This window comes from Delphinus delphis, chromosome 15 (assembly GCF_949987515.2).
Source record: "Delphinus delphis chromosome 15, mDelDel1.2, whole genome shotgun sequence".
Lineage (NCBI taxonomy): Eukaryota > Metazoa > Chordata > Mammalia > Artiodactyla > Delphinidae > Delphinus > Delphinus delphis.
In genome coordinates this window covers 68,799,144-68,819,367 of record NC_082697.1, presented here as the reverse complement: position 1 = coordinate 68,819,367, position 20,224 = coordinate 68,799,144, and the positions used below count along the sequence as shown (strand labels likewise).

At 46.6% G+C, this 20,224-nt stretch overlaps 1 protein-coding gene across 4 annotated transcripts in view; it reads left to right on the top strand.

Annotated features, from left to right (window-relative positions):
• Nucleotides 1–20,224, top strand: part of ARHGAP17 (Rho GTPase activating protein 17) — an 88,923-nt gene that overhangs the window by 54,959 nt on the left and 13,740 nt on the right. For 3 of the 4 annotated variants that reach the window (XM_060031938.2, XM_060031936.2, XM_060031939.1), the window contains exons 10-18: nucleotides 4,629–4,756; nucleotides 6,198–6,309; nucleotides 6,854–6,935; nucleotides 8,854–8,934; nucleotides 10,749–10,862; nucleotides 13,534–13,625; nucleotides 14,753–14,912; nucleotides 16,592–16,825; nucleotides 19,199–19,362. In XM_060031938.2, the coding sequence (XP_059887921.1) occupies nucleotides 4,629–4,756; nucleotides 6,198–6,309; nucleotides 6,854–6,935; nucleotides 8,854–8,934; nucleotides 10,749–10,862; nucleotides 13,534–13,625; nucleotides 14,753–14,912; nucleotides 16,592–16,825; nucleotides 19,199–19,362 (1,167 nt within the window). The remainder of the gene's footprint in view (nucleotides 1–4,628; nucleotides 4,757–6,197; nucleotides 6,310–6,853; nucleotides 6,936–8,853; nucleotides 8,935–10,748; nucleotides 10,863–13,533; nucleotides 13,626–14,752; nucleotides 14,913–16,591; nucleotides 16,826–19,198; nucleotides 19,363–20,224) is intronic. The other variant, XM_060031940.2, reaches the window with a different exon arrangement.

The window sequence follows — 20,224 nt, the reverse complement described above, 5'->3', positions numbered from 1 at the left end:
GCATGCATTTCCTTTGGACAAAGCCTCTCTGCCTCGGCGGGCACTATTTCCCAGCACACCTTCATCTTCCCTTGCTGCATTCTCTAATTTCTTCCAAACGCAAATTAACATACTAATGGAACATTTGCAGTTCTTCTGAAATCTTCAGTTGAAGAGAAAGCTGCACCCTTTGGGGGAAGCATCTGTTTTTCTATCCTCTAAATAGGCTCAAAACATTCTAGCCTCTAATTATCTTTTTGCAAATCAGTTATTTGTTTCATAGGGCTTAATTCTAGCCCTGTGATTCCAAGAGCATACATCCTATGAAAAAAATTTTGGACTTCCCAAAAGGAATTTTAGAAGCCAGTACCTGATACCGCATCATCAGGCACATAATCAGTGTGATTGAATTGTGAGACCACGACCACCCCATTCAGATCTTGTTCTCATCAGCACTCACTTTGCCCACCATATTTAAGCACATTGCAGATCCTACCCTCAACTTACGAGTGGACCAGACTTTCCTTTGATGTTTAGTTTTAAACTGAACATTAACTCTTTTGATTCTAATTCTCTCTGATTTGCCATCAGAGCATCTTATCCGCAGAGATCAGTAAATGATCAGACATTCCTCTGTCACCTTTGGACCTGTTATACTCTTTTGCTTATGATATAGTCCTGACATTTGGAACTCAGGTGCCACAGACAGAACCACTGGTCTCAAGCTGAAAGAGGATCAAGCCAGGTGCTGAGTGTGATGACTCTGTGATTGTGAAAGAGACTGAGCATGTGTGTGAATGGGGCTGGTTATGTCTGTGCGTACACACTGGCCCCTCAAGAATACCACTCCTCCTCCCCTAAATTGCAGGCAATCCCAGCAGGGTGTGACTTTGTGCCTGAAAGTCCTTAGATTTTGGAATCAGAGAATTCTATGTAGGACTTCCCTGGCAGTCCAGTGGTTAAGACTCCGCGCTTCCACTGCAGGGGGCGCAGGTTTGGTCCCTGCTCGGGGAGCTAAGATCCTACGTGCCGCACAGCGCGACCAAAAAAAAAAGAAAAGAAAATGCTATGTCTTGACTGACCCCTTAGCCAGGTCTTTAGCCATCTTGAGTGTAGTGGCTCTGATTTGCTGGGCCAATCTTCAGAGGACGAGCTGCCCTTGCTTTCCAGAGCGATCCCATTTCCTGATCCGTGGGTAATGGGGTTGAGTCAGAGTGCAAAGGAATGAAGCTGCTGGCGAACAGTCAGCCTCGCAAGGGGCTGACTCTTGCTGGCCCAGGTCAGAGCACCGGGAGCCTGTGTTTGTGGGGTACCTTCTGTGTGCAGGGCCCTGCCCAGGACAAAACAGTAAACGTCATCATCCTAGCCTTTGAATGGCTATAAGCCTGGTTTGGAAAGGTTGACTTAACGGGCCCAAAAAAGAGAAGATTTAAGCAGCGCCATGCCCCCTTTTTTTAAACTCCCATTCTATTTTTACCCAAGGCTATTTTCCCTAGAGAAGTATGTCAGAAAGTCATGGGGAACAGGCAGGGGCAGGGAAGAGGTTTAGGATGGAACAAGGGAAGCTGGTGTGTGAGGGGGAGTAGCCAGTGAGGGAAATGAGATTCTTCTTTCTCTCTAAGGCTGCCGCCTTCACCCAAGCCTTGGAATTCAACCCTTCTCACCTCTGCCTGTCCGCAAATCTGCCTCTCGTCTTAGTTCTGTCCTCCTCTTCCTTCTTCTCTGTTTTCAGAAAGACTCAGAGTGTCCTTACGGTAGGAGAAAAAAAAAACTTGCCCGTCCGCCCCGTGCCCCTGTGCACCCTGGTCTCACACTCTCGGTCGACTGGCCTTAGTTCGGTACCTGCCTGTCCTCAGCGTGATGCCCCGTTTCGTTGCATTCTCCTTCGTTTTCCTGGGAGGTTCTTTGAATGACTCATTTCCGTCGCCACTCCTCAGAAGTCAAGCCTTTCCTGAGATCCAGTCCTTTCTCCTGTGTTCTTCTCCCTCCCTCCCACCTTTTCTCTCAAAATCCCCTCATTTTGGTGGCCTCCACTGACACCTGCATCTCTATCCTCTCAGCCTCAGTGTCAGTTCCCTTTGATGACCGGCTGTCACCTTAAACTCAGCGTATCTCAAGAAGCAAACTGATGCTTCCCCCACACCAGCTGGCCTTTCCTCCCCGCCTCCGTCTCCTTGGTACCTCCTTTCTCCAAACAATCCAGGTTTCAAACCTTGGAGCCATCTTTTCCTTCCTTTCTGATACCCTCTCGCCAGGTGCCTTTTTCCCTCTGCTGTGCCCTCCTCGTCATTCTCACTGCCTCACTCTACTCCATGCCCCTGTCGCCCGGTGCGCAAGTGTGGAATAAAGTGTCCATCCCCAGACTCAGGATCCCTGGTCTTTTCTCAGCCTAAGTCCTCCTGGTCTATTTAATTCCTGTCCATCTTCTAAGACCTTCGCCAAGCTCCCCTTCTTTGAGAAGCCTTCTCTGACAACTGAAGCCAACAGTGAGCACTTTCGTCTCCTGAATCACTCTAGCATTTATGGTCTACACCAGAAGTCGCAAACAGTCATATCTCATTAAAAATAAAAATAAATTTCTTTTTAAACTAATTGCCGTCATTTAAAAATCAGACTCTTTTCACATAACAGTGCTAACTTCTGGCTTCTCCTGAAAGTCCAGAGGGCCTGGCGACGCTGGGTCTGCTTTCCCGCGTGGTGACATTGCTCTGACGCCAAGGAGCAGCTGCTGCGTCTTGGCCGACCACGCCCTGCCCACCCCGATCCCGCACCTCCAGTGCCCATCCGGCCCCTGCAGACGATTGTGTTTGCGACCCTAGTCTATACCATTTTTCTGCCACGGCTTAGCAAACACGTCTTGTCTTGTTCATTGCTGTTGTGCGTTTGCCTGTGTGTCTTGTGTTTTCTTCACACGTAGACTGCTCTCATCCCAGGGGCGGGGGGGCCGCTGTGAACTCTGGGTGCCTGCTGCAGGGCCTTGCATGTCAGAGGTCTGTGGTTTGAGGAGCAGCCCCTGCGGTGGAGTTTGCCTCCGGAGTGGCCTCTAGGTCAGCGGCTCTCACCTCCGCCCTCTGCCAACCTTCCACCGAGGTGGGGGAGGGCACCCTGTCCAGGGTTTACTAGAAAGTTCCAGCAGGAGTCTGGATTGTGCCCGCCTCTCAGCATAGTAGGGTCGGGCATGGGGAGGTGACGGCAGGAGTCGTTTGCAGAACTCCCCCTGGGTGATTCTGATGTATCCGCCCAGGCGAAGGGTCAGCTGGCCCTTTTCTGCCTGTGTTGAGAATCATTGCTTTAGATGAAAGGGAGAAAGTATTCAAGGTAAGATCTGGCCTTTGAGAGGACTGTCGCAGAGCTCTGAGAAGGGCCAGGCCCTTGGATGCTTCTTGTGTTTGGAATTCCACTGACCAGGGCCGAGGCTGAAGCCAGGGACGAGGGGCCTCCGGACAGTTCTGAGAGTGGCCGCTGCCTTCCGCCCTCCCCACCCCTTCCTTTAACCTTTACCCTACTTGCTCTTGCCATCAAGTTTTGACTTTTCACAAGCGCCCAGGTCTGCGGGTTTGTGGGATCTCACTTTCCTTCCTGTGATGGGCCCCGCCTGCTCTCACGTGTAGGGCAGTGTCAGAGCCACGCTAGGGTTACACTGCCTGCCTGGAATCCAGGATTCGAATACCAGAGTGGCTGAAGGACACACGACCGCAGGCTGAGAGGGACATGAGCCCTTCCTGTCGCTGGAAAGAACCACGCTTCCCCAGTGGAGTATTTTCCACCAGCTGGTGTGCCCCCTTTGGCTTCTGTGTGCTTCTCAGTCAGTGCTGGATCTCTGCACCCCGCCAGGCAGGCTGCGCCCAACCACACCCCTCTTACTCCCCTTCAATACATCCATGTCCGAAATGCCTGTTTCTGTTTCCCGCTTTATTGTATGTCTTTTTGCTAAGCTGCCTCAAATCTTTTGTGGAACGAAGCAGAGCATATGACTGGAAGATAATATGCAGTATTGCTTTGCTGCTGTCGGCACAGCCTCCAGCCTCAGCTGCCTTGGGGCTACATTCTCTCCTACTCAGAGCCTTGGACTCTTTGGGGATATGGCACCAGAAGTGCTGCATGTACTGGAGATGTCGCCTCTAATAGGGGTTGGCATGGGCCCTCTCCAGTCCTGTATGACAATGCTTGGCCTGTGTTTAAATTTTTAAGAAATTATTTCCTTTTTTAATGGAAGGAGTCTACTTCTCGTCCTCTAGGTAGAAGACCAGTTATGCTTTTCATGGCTAGATAAATTTCAGTGAAAACAGTGTGCCTAGATGGACCATTGGTTTTAGCGCAAGGCAGCCCACCCGTCTCGGGTAAATGCGGGTGTGATGCTGGGCTAGAAGCACCATCGCAGCTTCCACTGGGCATCTTGCATTGGGTGCCACGTGGGCGCATCAGGGCGCTGATCTACTGGTCACCTCCCCAGCCTGGCACACATTTTGTACCCAATAAATGGGAACTGACAAAAGCGAAGAGAATAGATGCTTCCCCCTTTCCAAATCCTTGGCTACGGGCTTTAAAAAAAAAAAAAGGAAAAATCCCCTTCAGTAGTTTGGGGGAGGAAATAACTTGGCAATGCCGTGAGGTTGTCTAGTGTCTTACTGAACGATCTGCTGCTCTAGATAAGTGGGCAGAGAAGCCCGCCTTCGGGACGCCTTTGGAAGAACACCTGAAGCGGAGCGGGCGTGAGATCGCGCTGCCCCTTGAGGCCTGCGTCATGCTGCTCCTGGAGACGGGCATGAAGGAGGAGGTGAGGCCCCACCGCCCCGGCCGGCCTCTGCGGACCAGTGGCTCTCCAACCGCGCTCACCGTGACCACATTTCACGCTGAGACCCTGTCCATGTTGCCGTGGTAGACCCTAAATGAGACAGAGGTTTCACAGAGCAGTACTTACCTTGCCTACCTGCAGTACACTCTGCCTTTTTCTTGTTGGTCCCATTTGATTATTTCATTTTACACTGTGGTTGTGATTTGTGAAAATGAATTTCATGAGGTGCTATAGAACCAGAGCTCCCATGAGCTTTAGTTTCTAATAACACGAATTTTATATTTGTGTAGAACTGTGTTGTCGGGTGGAAGTGGGAGGGGCATTTACATACTTTATTGTGTGGAATCCTTACCCAGAAAACCCCATGAACCAAGCAGGGCAGGTCTCATTACTCTTCTTGTGTAGACAAGGAATTCAGCACACGAGGAATTCATGCCGGGGCAGAGCTAGAATCAAAACACAAGTCTTCTTTTAACCTTTGAAAGCTTAGTATTGAAGTGTAACGTACATATAGAAAAGTGCATGTATCATAAGTGAACAGCTTGATACATTTTCACCATCTGAACTCACCCATGTAATCAGCACCCAGATCAAGAAACCCCCTGGGGAACCTTCCTTGCACTTGCTTCCAGTCACGCCCCCGCACCCTGACCCCATCAACGTCACCTCAGCTCCTAACAGCCTAGATGAGAGCTCCTCACCCAAGGCCGGTTTCACTGCCTCCGGGGAACTTTTGGCAAGGTCTGCAGACATCTTTGATTGTTACAACTTGGGGAGCAGAGGGAAGAGTTGCTACTGTCTATCCAGGGGGTAGAGACCAGGGATGCTTCTAGACATCCTTCAGTGCACAGGACAGCCTCACAACAAAGAATTATCTGGCCCAAAGTGTCAGTACTGCTGAGGTTGGGAAACTCTGCCTAGATTGATGTTGCTAAAAGCCCAAGTCTTATAAGTGCTGGCCCAACGTCTCCATCAGGCCTGCTCCCGTGGCTGACCTGTCATGGGTTTTTCTCCGAGTAACATTTAGGGCAGTGAAAGTGACCGGTAGTCAAGCCTAACAATTTTTCCTGAGATTTCAGTTTCTAAAAAATATTCCTAAATTTAGAAAATCCATGGTGATCAACCTGGTGGAAGTATGAAATATAGCTCTTAAATAGATTCCTAACAGGCATGGTTATTTTGGCAATGGGGCAGGGCACGAGCTAGCACTGATTGAAAATGGTCTGCTCTCTGCCTGTCACTCTGCCCGGGGTACAAGCTCAGTCCTCTTTACTCCTCCCGACAGCCCTGCAGCTCTCCTGGATAAGCTGTGCTGGAGCTGGGGGGGCGGGGTGGGTGGAAGGCTCTTCCATCAGATTTTTACTGCCACTCAGTGTAAGGCTCACAACTTGAACTTGATACTAACGGCTTTTCATGTCTTTAGGGCCTTTTCCGAATTGGGGCTGGGGCCTCCAAGTTAAAGAAACTGAAAGCTGCTTTAGACTGTTCTACTTCTCACCTGGATGAGTTCTACTCAGACCCCCATGCTGTAGCAGGTGAGCTCCAAGGAGGCGCCCTCAAGGTGGTAAAAGATCATCAGTTAAAGGTCCAATATTAAGTGACAGTTAAATGGTCTCCTTATAAGTTTAAGTGACAAAACTGAAATGACAAATAAAACTGAAAAGCATGTGTGCGTGCACTTACACATACATATCTTTTCTCGTCCTGTTTTGGGGGTTTTGTTTTGTTTTCCTGATTATCAAGTAAAGGTGAAGGTAGCTTATAATCCAAATGTTCAGAGGCATGCTTTTATTTTCTTCCCTTTTACCCCCAAATCTCCATCTGCCTAGAGAGATGATGTCTTATTAAGAAGATAGCTTTGAAACTAATTTTATTTTCTATTGATCTCTCAATATATTTTACGAGGGATGGAAATTGTTCTATGAGCATTTCATTCTGTAACCACTCCTGCCAATTCATGATTTATTCTCTACATTGTGAACGGTTATCGTTGAGATCATTTCAATTTGCAAAATAATATATCCTGAGAGTTCCGGCCTTGCCCCTTGTCATACTCAAAGAGGATGTTAATAATTTCAGGTGCTTTAAAGTCCTATTTACGGGAACTGCCTGAACCTTTGATGACTTTTAATTTGTATGAAGAATGGACACAAGTTGCAAGGTAAGTTTAAAGAACACCTAGTTTTAAAAGCTAAAGGAAACGACGCAATACTCTGTCCCCTTTGTAAATCATCTTACCCTTGGGGATCATAAAAATAACATTAAAGGGCTTCCCTGGTGGCGCAGTGGTTGAGAATCCACCTGCCAATGCAGGGGACACGGGTTCAAGCCCTGGTCCGGGAAGCGGAGCAGCTAAGCCCGTGCGCCACAACTACTGAGCCCGCGTGCTGCAACTACTGAAGCCCATACGCCTAGAGCCAGTGCTCTGCAACAAGAGAAGCCACCGCAATGAGAATCCCGCGCATCACAACAAAGAGTAGCGCCCACTCACCGCAGCTAGAGAAAAGCCCGCGTGCAGCAGCGAAGACCCAACACAGCCAAAAATAAATAAATTTATAAAAAAATAATAATAACATTAAAATAGTGTATTTAGAGCTGTTGTTTATCCCTTCCCCTCCATTCCCAGCTTCCGTCTGCCCGGAAGTAGTTGGTTTAGGCAAGGCAGTCTTGTTGCAAAAGTTCTAGAGGTTTTCTCCCGCCGACCAGCCCACATCCTTGTCAACTTGTCCCTCCCGGTTCTCACTCAGAGGTGCCTAATTCCTCACCTGTAAGGGAAGAGGAACACACCTCCCCTGCCCTTCCACTCCTCCCCCCGTCTTCAGATGCAGTCACCCGTTCCCATCAAATAAGCTGTGTGCTCCGACGAGCTTTATGTCGTCACTTGAACCAGGCATCTGAGCTTTTCTCCGTAGCTGTGGAGTGAGAGACTTTGTCCCTGGTAGGTGGTGAGGATTTTAAAGTCAGAGTAAGTCCTTGGTCTGGTTGTGTCCTTGGAACCCAGCCCAGGGCGCAGCCTGCCGTGAGTGCCCGTGTTTGTGGGGCTGAAGGAATGGAACCTGCCCTCAGTGTCAGGTCGGGGTTCTAGGGTCTCGTATTGGGTGGGCTTCTTCGCTTCTCCTAGGCCTTGACTCTCCTCTCTGTTCTGAGACTCCCAAACTCATCCTGTGAGGAAATAAGCTGTAAAGGAAGGTATCCGTCCACCGGTGTGTTGCTTCTACACTTGAGAACTGTCATCCCCTCCCGGTGACACGTCAACTAGCTTCTAAAGTATAATCATGTTTAAGCCCTACCCGAAGCTCTGCAGGCTGGTTCAGTTGTGGAGGAGGTTTTAAGTCCAAAGGCATGTCGTGTGGGCAACTTCGAACACTCTGTGCTGCTGGTGGGCAGAGGTGACTCTGCTTTGCAGGCTCTTTGGGCCTGTGAAAGCTTGCACGTTGAAACTCTGCGGCAGAAGACCTCCAGCAGTTGCCTCACAACAGAAAGGGCTTCTTGGCCTGGAGCCTTTGAGCAGTACTGAGAGCAGGGAGAGACCCAGGGGTCTGGGTGCTGGGAGCATCTGGCTCCCCAAGGCTGTACGTGAATATGCACGTTTTCTAGACAGAATTTTCAGAATGTCTCCTGTGTGCCATGCATTGGTCTGGGGGGTCCCTCCTTGTTCTGCCTCTGAAGCCTCACGGTCACTTGGCAGAATTAACATTCTTATCCCCAGTTTGGCACATCAGGAGACTGAGTCTTGGCAAGGCTGACTAACTGCTCAGAGTATGTTGGTTAGTATTTGACTCCAAATTTCTTTCCCAAAAAATGGGCTTTTAAAACATTTTTTATTTATTTATTTTTTAAATTTTGGCTGCACCACGCAGCTCATGGGATCTCAGTTCCCTGACCAAGGCTTGAACCCGGGCCATGGCAGTGAAAGTGCCAAACCTGATCCACTAGGACCACCAGGGAGCTCCCGCTGTGCTGTTTTCCAGCTGTGCTTTCTCTGTCAGTAGAGGCATCGCTGTGAATATAGCAGATGAACACAGGTATTCCTAAAATGAGCATTAATAAATGGTTATGAATAAATTTGTTTTTCTCAGTGTACAAGATCAAGACAAAAAACTTCAGGATTTGTGGAGAACATGTCAGAAGTTGCCACCACAAAATTTTGTTAACTTTAGGTATGTATGCTTGGCATTCTGCAAATTAAGCCACCAAGCTACAGCGAAGAATGGTTTAATCCACAGCAGAGGCCGTTTAATTCAAGCCTGTTTGGCACATCAAAACAATGCTCTGGAGAGCAACTCGGGTTTGCTGGGAAGGGGATTTGGTGTATATTACTGTGATGCACCTGAAGCACACTGATTGTGTCTGGCATTAATAGGTAAGTTGCCTGATCATTTTATCGTTGCAGCTATTGGGGAAAAAAATTCTTGTGGAAAGGTTGACTGACAGTATGTTGGATTTGGAGTCTAAATTGTCCAGTATCTACAAGGCAAAAATTAAACAATAGCTGTACTTTCTGTAATATCTTTCATATATGCTACATAATTTATTTTAAGCAGAGCACAAATCATCCTACTAAATAAAATTTCAAGAAATGCAGATTATGTATTAGTTTATGGAATGACTATGTTTTTAGGAAATTTTACCGTGGAATAACTTTCTAGGATTTAACCTCTATTTTCCCTTTGACTTAAAATATAACTTTGAAGAAGCATAGAGAGAAGGGTAAAAGGTAGCCCCAGGTAACAAAGTCATTTAAAACCAAAGAAAATGTTGTGAGAGGATTTGGTCCAAAATGACAAATACTTGACTGGTGAAATTTCTGGTATGCCACTTGACCGTTAATTTCAGTCTTAGGTCCTGTCACCAAGCTAAGCTAAACATTCTCTTTTAACATCTTAACTCTCAATTTTGCCTTATGAGTGCATTGATATATATAATATTCCTTATTTGATTCATTTAACACACCCAGCTTGGAATTGCAGGTACTCTTAGCCCATTTAGTGTCTTATGGTGGAGACTGAATTACAGTTCTTTTACTTTGGGATTTAGCCTTTTATTTTGTTTAATTTACTCATTAAAATGTTTACTAATTGTTTTTTGAATAGGGAGGACATTCCTGTGGTTCAAAGTTCAAAGATGTACATTGGAAAAAATCTCTCTCCTCTTCCTCTCTCCCAGCCACCCTACTTCCTCTCCTGAGACACAAACTATGTTTTCAGTTTCTTATATATCCTGTCAGCAAGAGATGATACATATAGAATCAAATATATATATACATATACATATGTACAAACATTTCTTTCTCTCACAGCTTTCACTTTTTTAAAAAACCAAATGGCAATGTATATTATACACATCATTCTCCTCCTTGCTTTCTTTGCTTAATATACATCCTGTAGGTTTTTCCATATCAGTACTTCTTACTTTTTTATGACTGCATAGTACTCCACTGTGTGGCTGTGTTGTAATTTATTTAATCAGCCCCCTATTGGTAGATAGTTGGGTTGTCCTTAATTTTTTGATTTTATAGTGCTGTTCTTGTACATAAGAGAGTATATGTATATGATAGATTGGATATCTTCATAATTACAGCCTAAAGCATTTTCAAATACAGTTTCTTTTAAGCAATATGACTATACTTCTATTTTTTTTATTATGTTTGTATTAAAAACATTGATCCCATTGTTAATCATAGTATAATCTATTTCGGGGTAGATAGGGCATAAAGGAGAAACGGATTAGAAATACACAGCATATAGAGATCAAATCTTTGAGGTTTACGTTTGATCTGTTTTCACCTTTCAAGCCCTAAACTATCTGTTCCATGAAACAAAGAACACACCCCGAGCCGGATTTGGATTTAGTCATTTAACACCCTGCAGTTAGCACCTGAGCAGTCTGGGGCTGAGCGCCCCCCAGGCAGGGAGATACTATTCCTCCAAATATTTCAGAGTAGATGCTCTCCCTCTTCTCTTTTGTTCCATAGGTATTTAATCAAGTTCCTTGCAAAGCTTGCTCAGACCAGTGACATTAATAAAATGACTCCCAGCAACATTGCAATCGTGTTAGGCCCTAACTTGTTATGGGCCAAAAATGAAGGGTGAGTAATCATTTCCCATATCCTATTATTTTAACTTCTTTCCGCCTGATGGAAACAATAGAAATGTAACTCACTCCTGAAGTTGATCTTTCCCTTTAGCTGACTTTCTCGGAGCACTGCTGTGAGCTGGGTCCTGTCCCAGACGCTGGTCACACAAAGGTGTAGGAGACCTTGTCCCAGTCCTCAAGGGGCCCCAGTCCTGGGCAGCCAGGCAGGTGGACGGCTATAGTGCAGTGATAAGCTCCGCATACACGTCTGTGTATCACAGACGTTATAAAGGAGGAAACAGCTCAGGTTGAGAAGTTCAGGAGGCGATGGCACTTGAGGGGCTGATGGATGAATGGTTTCCCGCACGTGGGACCTGAATGAGCCCCGCACAGCGGGTGTGAAAGGGCCTGGTGTCTATATTGGCTGGGGGGGGGGGGGGGGCGGCGTAATCACGTGGCCTCATGTAACTTGAGCACAGGGGCCGTGAGGCTGTGGCCGAGGTTTATGGAGCTGGAGCCGGGTTAGGAAGGGCCTCATGTATCTTGCTGAGATGTTAGGAACTTATTTTACGGGTCATGGTGGGGAAGGGAGATCAGAATTTCTCAGCAGAATGACTTGATCAGATTGCATTTAGAAAGGTAATTTGTTGGCAATGAGAGCTGTAGATTGACTGGAGGAGAGGGATCAGGGAGGTCAGCTAGAAAGCGTCTGGGAAATCACTCACGTTGTTGTCTGCTCTGTTTGGTGGCGTTATGATGATCCATTTAATCCTCACAAGTTCTCTCTTGGAGTTGGTGCTTTTGTCCTCACTTCTGCAGGTGAAGATGCTGAGGCTTAGAGAGGACGAATAATTTGCTTAAGGTTGCACAGCAGGGAAATGGTGGGGCCCATAGAGTCTGTCCTTAAGCCTCACCACCCTCCCCTGCCCCCCGTCAGTGCTGTTCAGCTTTGGAAAATCATGAGCGGTTCAGATTTCCATCAAAAAATGCAGGGACTTTCTGAATCAAAATCTTTCTATCTTTAACTCATTCATTCCCTCATGTATGCTCACTCTTGTTTCAGAAAGTATTTATAAGATTCTTTACAAAGATCCAATGTCATAAAGCAAATCAAAGATAAGTGGATATAAAAGCTAACTACATGGCACAGGGATATTGGCTCAGTGCTTTGTGACAGCCTGGAGGGGTGGGATAGGGAGGGTGGGAGGGAGGGAGACGCAAGAGGGAAGACATATGGGAACATATGTTTATGTATGACTGATTCACTTTGTTATAAAGCAGAAACTAACACACCATTGTAAAGCAATTATACCCCAATAAAGATGTAAAAAAAAAAAAAAAGCTAACTACATAGTACATCACATCTTATAGCAAATAAATTCCAGGAAGACCACAGAGGTATATATAAAGAGTGATGTCATAAATATGGCCGGTTAAAAATAAATAAATAAACATAAACACGGCAGGTAAATATTTATTAGCTTTGGGGATATAAATGAATTTTATAAACATAAAATCAGTTCTGGAAACAAGTAGATTTAGCTCTATAACAGCTAGAAACTTCTGTAAGTCAGAAAGCTCCTTAAATAAATGGCAATTCACAAACTAGTAGTTCCTCAAAACATATCCAGATATGTAAAAAGGTCTTGAAATCAATAGACAAACAGTACCTCCTCAAAAAGAAAAATTTGCAAAGAACACGAGTGGACGGTTCCTCCCCAGTTCTAAGGTTCTAAGGTACGGGAGGGATCAGAATCCAGATGGGCAGAGGGAAGTGTGAACAGGTGGGGAGGGTAATTTACAGACAGAGCTTGCATTTTAAGCTGGAATTTAAAAGGAGCTAGAACTTTCACCTGGTTGGAAATTGGGGTGAAAATGTTCTCCCCAATGGAAAGAGAGGTCAGAGTGATAAAATGAGGTGGGGAGATAGGTTTGGGGCAGTCAGGTGTGGGATCCAGCCTATCAGGGATTCAGTGTCTTCATTTATAAGGCCTCAGAACAGTCCCCATGTTGTAAAAATTAAATGCAGGGAGGAATCTGAGGCTCTGAACGTGGTAGGTGCTCAGTAGGTGTCAGGCCCTTGCAGCTTGTCTGCTTTCCCGTGTTCTGACTCTGAACTGGATATGAGCCCCTCAACAGCAGGAACGATTCTTCTTTATTTTCTTCCTTGTGGGCCCTGGGCATTCGGACACAGTCAGCTTCTGGACATGCATCTTGGGACCAGTCCACATACGTGCGTGACAGCCTGAATAATATGTGTAAATGCGGGGGCCCAGGTCTTCTGCTGGTGAGAGGCACCCAGAAACACTGCGCACGCTCGGCTGCATTCTAGGCAGAATGGGCTTGTGGTGATCTGGGGACTTAGAAGATGACTCCCGGGGAAGGACTGTGCCACCGTGTCCCCAGACAACTGAAAACCAGCGTTTTGACACACTGTTGGTCACTGACTTACACCTAGTTGTTATCACAACACAGACTAAGAAGTGACAGCCGAGTCAGGGCAATTTTTCTTCCTGGGTGATCACTGCCACACCCCTAGGCCAGGGCCTTGTGCGTTTAATTTTTGCATTCGTACTTAAATGTTTTATCCTTTTGATATAAAATATTGAATTGCCCTGACTCAACCTGCAGACATCAGAGGCTGCCTAGGGGAGGTGTTTTAACTTTGTGAACTTCCTTTGCAGAACGCTAGCCGAAATGGCAGCGGCCACATCCGTCCACGTGGTTGCTGTCATTGAACCCATCATTCAGCATGCCAACTGGTTCTTCCCCGAAGGTAACTGCCACTCCGAGTTCACTGACTCCAAAAGCACAATAATGTACAACAATAGTATAAAAAATCTTTCTGAAGAAGCAGATACTTCAGTAATCCCTTCATGATTACATAATTGGCTTCACTTTTTCACGTTTCTTTTTAGACTATTTGCATTCATATTTTGACAAAGCAGTAACCACGTTATTGTGTATTTCACTTTGTTTCACTTAACGTGGAGTCGTTCATTCAGCCAGTGTATACTGAACACTCCCTAGGCGCATATGTTTGCTGGTAAGAAGACATGCTGTCTTCCCTGGAGGAGCTTGGTCACTGGAGAAGGAGGCTTCATCATCAGAGAAATTGTAACACATGGCACATTAGAAGGAAGATGGATGGGGAATGAGTTGACAACTCATGCTGGGCACAAAGTGCCGGGGATTGCTTTATAGAAGAGGTGACACTGAATATGCAGGGATCCTCAGAGCTTCCGCGGCTCCCTTTGCGGGTACCGGTTGGGCAAGTGCTGGGAGTCTGGACCTCCCACCCCAGCTTCGCCCAGAGCAGCCCTGCTGTCATCCTCTGGCGTGTAAGCTCCATGAGGCCAGGGCACGCTCCTCTTTTCTTTACCACTGACTTCCGCCGTCGAGAATCACGCCCCACTCATGTAAGGTTGTGCAGTAAATGTGAGATGGATGAATGAATATTGTCATTCTGTCCAAGATTTCCCTTGAGAAAACGAGTCTTCAAAATCTGCTATAGGCAGTATGGAATTGATGTTGCCTTTTATTTCTATTTAATATCAAGCTGTAAATATCTTATTTTTTATGATTCAGATGAGTATAACCCATGCTCACCTTCCTCTTCTGTATTCCATGATTTTTTTTTTTAACAGAAAGGAAAGCAGGGGAGTTGTGTGACTTGGATTCTGAGTCATACCCCCTCCCCTATTTCTGGTTTTCTTATTTTACCCACCACCCTGGTTTGGTAAACTGTCCTTTAAGAAGGTGAGAGTGCCCGGGGCTTCCACCTGTGAAATAGTGAGGGCTTGTGGATGGAAGAATGAGGCTCCTATTCCAGTGGGGTGTCCTCAAGCTCCCTCAACCCCTGTGCCCTGTGTCTCACATACACTTGTTTCTTTCTTCTGGCAGAGGTGGAATTTAATGTATCAGAAGCATTCGTACCTCTCACCACCCCAAATTCCAATCACTCATCCCACACTGGAAATGACCCTGCCGACTCGGGGACCCTGGAGAGGAAGCGGCCTGCCAGCATGGCGGTGATGGAGGGGGACCTGGTGAAGAAGGAGAGGTGTGTGCAGAGCTATTGACTTTCACACCAGCGGTTGATGGCTCGGAGAGGAGTCGGTGGGCCCACCGTCCCTGGTCCTGCCTCAGTGGCCTTGCCATTGGGGAGTGGCCTGCACCCAGGCCTGTTAGAGTCCAGCTAGTTTCAGGAATTCCGCTTTAGTCCATTCCAAACATTAATCTGACCCCAAAGTAGGTGTGTAGCTTGTCAGTTAACAATCATACCTGACGCATTCAAGCTTAACTGGGTGGTCTCTGATAAGTCCTACACAGTAGCATCACACACATGTTACAAATTCACCTAAATGTACTTGGTTGGGGAAAAAGAAAGAAAAAGAAAAAAAAAACGTTAGGTATTGTGGACGTCTGTCCAGGAGCGAATGTGAGAACAACCCACCTCTCACGGTGACATGTGCGAGTTGGTGTCCGAAGACATATATTCTTTGTATAACCTGGCCCCTCACCGGAAGCCAACCATAGAAACCTCAGTGTTTGCCAATTCTGGAATCAAAAAAAAAGCCTGTGTTGGACTCGTGAGAGACAGCGCTAGTCTCTGTTGCTAGGCTCCTTGGGTGATTTGTGGGATTTTCAAAGGTCCTTAAGGCTATTTGGGATTTTTGCCTTCAGATGCCAACCCATCCGACGTGTGTGCTGCGGTGCCACTGCGTTCACCGATAATGCTGAGTTAGAAGTCGTGTGCTTTTCTCGCATACATGCAACAATGTTACTGAAAGTAGTTTTACACTGAAACTAAACAGCAAGCTCTTATTCTAATTGCCCAATCTTATAGTGTGGTCTGTTTTCTGTCTTGCCCTTTTTTTTTTTTTTTTAAACCCATAGAAAAGGAAAAAGCTTTACTTTTCTATTCTGTCACTTCTCTGAACCCACACTCAGAAGTGCTTCCTGATGACAAACTCTGTCCTCCACAGAATTAGCCTTTATGTATTTTAAGTTACAACATGGAATGTTATGGGTCTAGTTAGCACACAATCAACAGTTCTTAGCCATCTTCCTGGATGGATTCCCCCCGCCAACTGACCCAGTAGCCACAAGCTCAGGGGGCCATGTGTCTTTTTATTTTTTGAACTGGAAAAAAGTGTTAAAGTTCATACACCAGTGGGCTTCAGTGAAAAGTGAATATCCCTTCTAACCTGTCCTCCAACCACCATCCCCTTCCCAAAAGCAACTATTTTTCCAATCCTACACATCCTTTCAGATATGTTCTTTGCACACGCATAGACCAGTGTTTGCACATCTCAGCTTAAGAGGCAGTGCAGTGTGACAGCCTTACGTGGCCACGGGTGGTACTTCTGCACTCAGCTTCCACCTTGATGCCCAAACACACAGGTTCAAGATAATCGCCTTGTACATCGCACTATGGAAGTAAAAACACAAACATGATGTCACTTACTCAAGATGAAGGCTGCCCGTTTGCTTTCAGCTGCCCATACCCACTTTGAGAAAGGGCATCGATGGGTACCAGGTCCAAGTTTAAAGCCCACTTGAGTTGCTTGCCTGGGTAACAGGAGTGACCGTTAATCTGGTCCTTGCCGCTTCACTGCATGCTGGGCAACTTGGGTGGCTGTCCCTGCGTGTGGGGTTTTACACGCGAGGACCGATGGGCTTCTGTGTCAGTAGTCGGCTTGCATGGTGTGTTGTTGACTGTTTCTTCTCTCTGTGTAGCTTTGGTGTGAAGCTTATGGACTTCCAGGCTCACCGGCGGGGTGGCACCCTAAATAGAAAGCACATATCCCCTGCTTTCCAGCCACCACTCCCGCCCACAGATGGCAGCACCTTGGCTCCAGCGGGCCCAGAGCCCCCTCCCCAGAGCTCTAGGGCCGAAAGCAGCACAGGGGGTGGGACTGTCCCCTCCTCTGCGGGCATGCTGGAGCAGGGGCCCAGCCCGGGCGACAGCAGGTAAGGAGGCCAGCATCTGCTGGCAGTGGGTGCCAGACACCCCAGCCTTCTTGCAGGCGCTGGCCTGTGGGCATGGCCTCCATGCCGCAAGGATCACTAGGCACGGAGTGAACCAGCTTTGCCTTCACTCCTCCGGTTGGCAAAGGATGGGAAAAAAAGACTGCAAATTGCTTGCTTCCTTTCCTGTTTTCAAAAGAAAGCAACATGTGTTTGCATTCTTTACCATACTGCTTTGGGGCTGGGAGCCAGAAGCCGATAAGTGTCTAGCAGTCTTATAAGCCTCTCTTACCTGTTTGATGTGTACTCGTTGTTCGTGTACCATTTGCTTGTTGTCATTCAGTATGCTAACTAGTAAACATTTGAATGCAACAAGTTAGTGAAGTTATTATATTCCTGGCATTCACTCACTCATCCATTCATTCATCCGTCCATCCATTTATCCATCATTCATCCATCCATCCATCCATCCATCCATCCATCCAATCAAATTTACTGAATAAGTGAGTACTGAATAATATGTGCTGTCTCTGCTATACTGAGCACCCCCCCAACCCCCTGGCTTTCAGTCCTATAGGGCAGGTGATACATGAGTACAAGGTAGAAAATATGATGATAGGTTTTCTTAAAAAGCTCTTTTGTTGCTTCACCTTTTGGTTAACCACCTGGAGTGGACTAAGAATCTATAGCAACTTTAAGGAGAAATACCTTTGAAGTCGAGACCTTTATTTGCACAAATTCAGTTCTCCACTCTGACCCAGGCAGATGACCACCAGAGGCCACTTCAGGTGGTATCTCGGGTCGTACAGAACTGGCAGCTGCTATAAAAGATGAGCCCCTCCAGTACATGCTAACATTTTTATTGCATTTGGTCCACCTTGGCCACCTATAAAGCACTAAATGATTACATATAAAGTAAAATAAATGATAAAACAAGGATGGCCTGTTAATCGTGTACTTGTTTTCCGCCCAGAGGTGACTTTGCCTTGGGAGAACTCCCTCACCTCTTCTTTGGGTGGAGAGAGAGTGCCTCGTGCTGTGTGAAGCTAGCTGCTTAGGTGATTGGAATCTCGTTAAATCCTTATAGCTGAACTCTGAGGACTTCGTGCATTCCTGAATACCTTTCTACCCGCATAATTTGAGGAAATTCACTTTTTTGGTTAAAAATATCTAAGGCTTCAAACTCCCTAGTGCTTCACGTGCACGTCGTAAGCTCCACGTTGGTCTTTCCGTAACTGCTACCACACATGTATTCGTTTGGGCTTAAATCTTTTTCTTGGAGAAAAAAAGTCTCAGCAAACTCTTACACATTTTCATTTACCTGTAGCATTCAATTTGTTTAATCAAGGCTAAATATATTATTTAAGATAATAATTAGTCTTCACTGCAGAAGGACAAATAGAACGTCAGTTATCAATTTGCTCTGTGTTTCTTTTGCTCTGTAGATATTTTTGTGTACATCTCACTAATGCCATTTACTCTTTGGTGACTTTGACAAATTGTAGCTATAAAGTTCAGTATAAAAAGTTCTGAGCCAGGGCTTCCCTGGTGGCGCAAGTGGTTGAGAATCTGCCTGACAATGCAGGGACACGGGTTCGGGCCCTGGTCTGGGAAGATCCCACATGCCGCGAAGCAACTAAGCCCGTGAGCCACAACTACTGAGCCTGCGTGTCTGGAGCTTGTGCTCCGCAACAAGAGAGGCCGCAACACTGAGAGGCCCGCGCACCGCGATGAAGAGTGGCCCCCACTTGCCGCAACTAGAGAAAGCCCTCGCACAGAAACGAAGACCCAACACAGCCAAAAATAAAATAAATAAATAAATAAATAAATTTTTAAAAAGTTCTGAGCCAGGAATTAGGAAGCCTGAACTCTGATCCCTACCCCAGTATTAACCAACTCTGGGCCCTGAGCAATCATTTAGCCTCTCAGAGTTTCTCTTTCGTGAAGTCCAAATTATTGATAATAATTGAGTGCTTTGTAATTTAGAGCAGTGTTAGTATTTTGCTATTGCATTTGCTTAGTTTTGTGCAATGTATATGGCAAAATCGCATTATTCTGAAGTCCAAAAACCCTTTCATGTGTTTAAATACTGCCCAATTTGAGTGCAAGTACGCTAGAACTTGAAATGGCCTCTATCATGATATTTAAGTGGCAAAGTAGTTGGAAGATAGTCTGATGCCATGAGTCTCATAAAATATGTGGTCCTGTGTGGCACCAAATGTTAGCTTCACAGACCCAGTGTGAGCTGTTTAAACTCTCAGATCACCTCCTTGCCCGCTGCAGTGAAAACTCTAGCTGGAATTTGATATTTTACAGCATGTTTAGCTTTTATAGCTGGGAATGCCTGACATCTAACTTGGCTTCTGCTTTCCTTAGTCCTCCAAAGCCCAAGGACCCTGCAGCTGCACCTGCACCCGGGAGAAACAGCAGTCAGGTGGCCCCCGGCCAAAGCCAGGCCCAGGCCACTGCCGGCTCCCATCAGCTCTCTCTGGGCCCTACGCACAATTCCGCCGGCCCGAGCCCTCACACGGTGCGCCGAGGTAAGTCACCACCTTTACTCCGCGCCCTTGGGGAGGGATGTGCAAACCTTCCTAGGTCGGTGCAGGGGTCAGGTTGAGAAGCTTGTTCCGATGGTTCCACGTCTGTTATAAAATGGCAAGCAGAAAAACCAGTCGTTAAGGAAAAGAATCATTAAAGGGAGATGGAAAAATGGAGAACAGAAAAGCAGACATTTAAGAATATGTTCAAGCTACAAAGCTTAACAAACAGTCATTTCTCCAGAAACGCCCCCCGTTTTCCAGGAATCTGGCGCTCCAAGCCCTCGCTCTGTTTTGGACCTGCCACAGCCTGGCCTGTGTCCCAGCCGGGCTTCGTGAGTCTGGGAGCACTCGTGCCCTCTGGATTGGGATCGGGGCCTTCTAGTTCCCTATTCACATGTAATCTGAACTGCTCCCACTTACGCCCTCGTGGTCCTCCACCCAGCAGCCAGGGAAATGGCTGTTTTTCCTTTCTTTCTTTCTTTTTTTTTTTTTTGCGGTACGCGGACCTCTCACTGCTGTGGCCTCTCCCGTTGCGGAGCACAGGCTCCGGACATGCAGGCTCAGCGTCCATGGCTCACGGGCCCAGCCGCTCCGCGGCATGTGGGATCTTCCTGGACCGGGGCACGAACCCGTGTCCCCTGCATCGGCAGGCGGACTCTCAACCACTGCGCCACCAGGGAAGCCCTCTTTTTTTAATTGAATGAAGGATTCTTTAAATTCTATATTGCTTTACAATTTTCAAAAGTTTCACACAAATGATTTCATATAATCCCAAAATAACTCTCCTTTTTTTTTCCCTACTCCTATCTTGCACCTTCCCCCTTCCCTCTCCCCACTGGTACATTCCCTATATCTGTGAGTC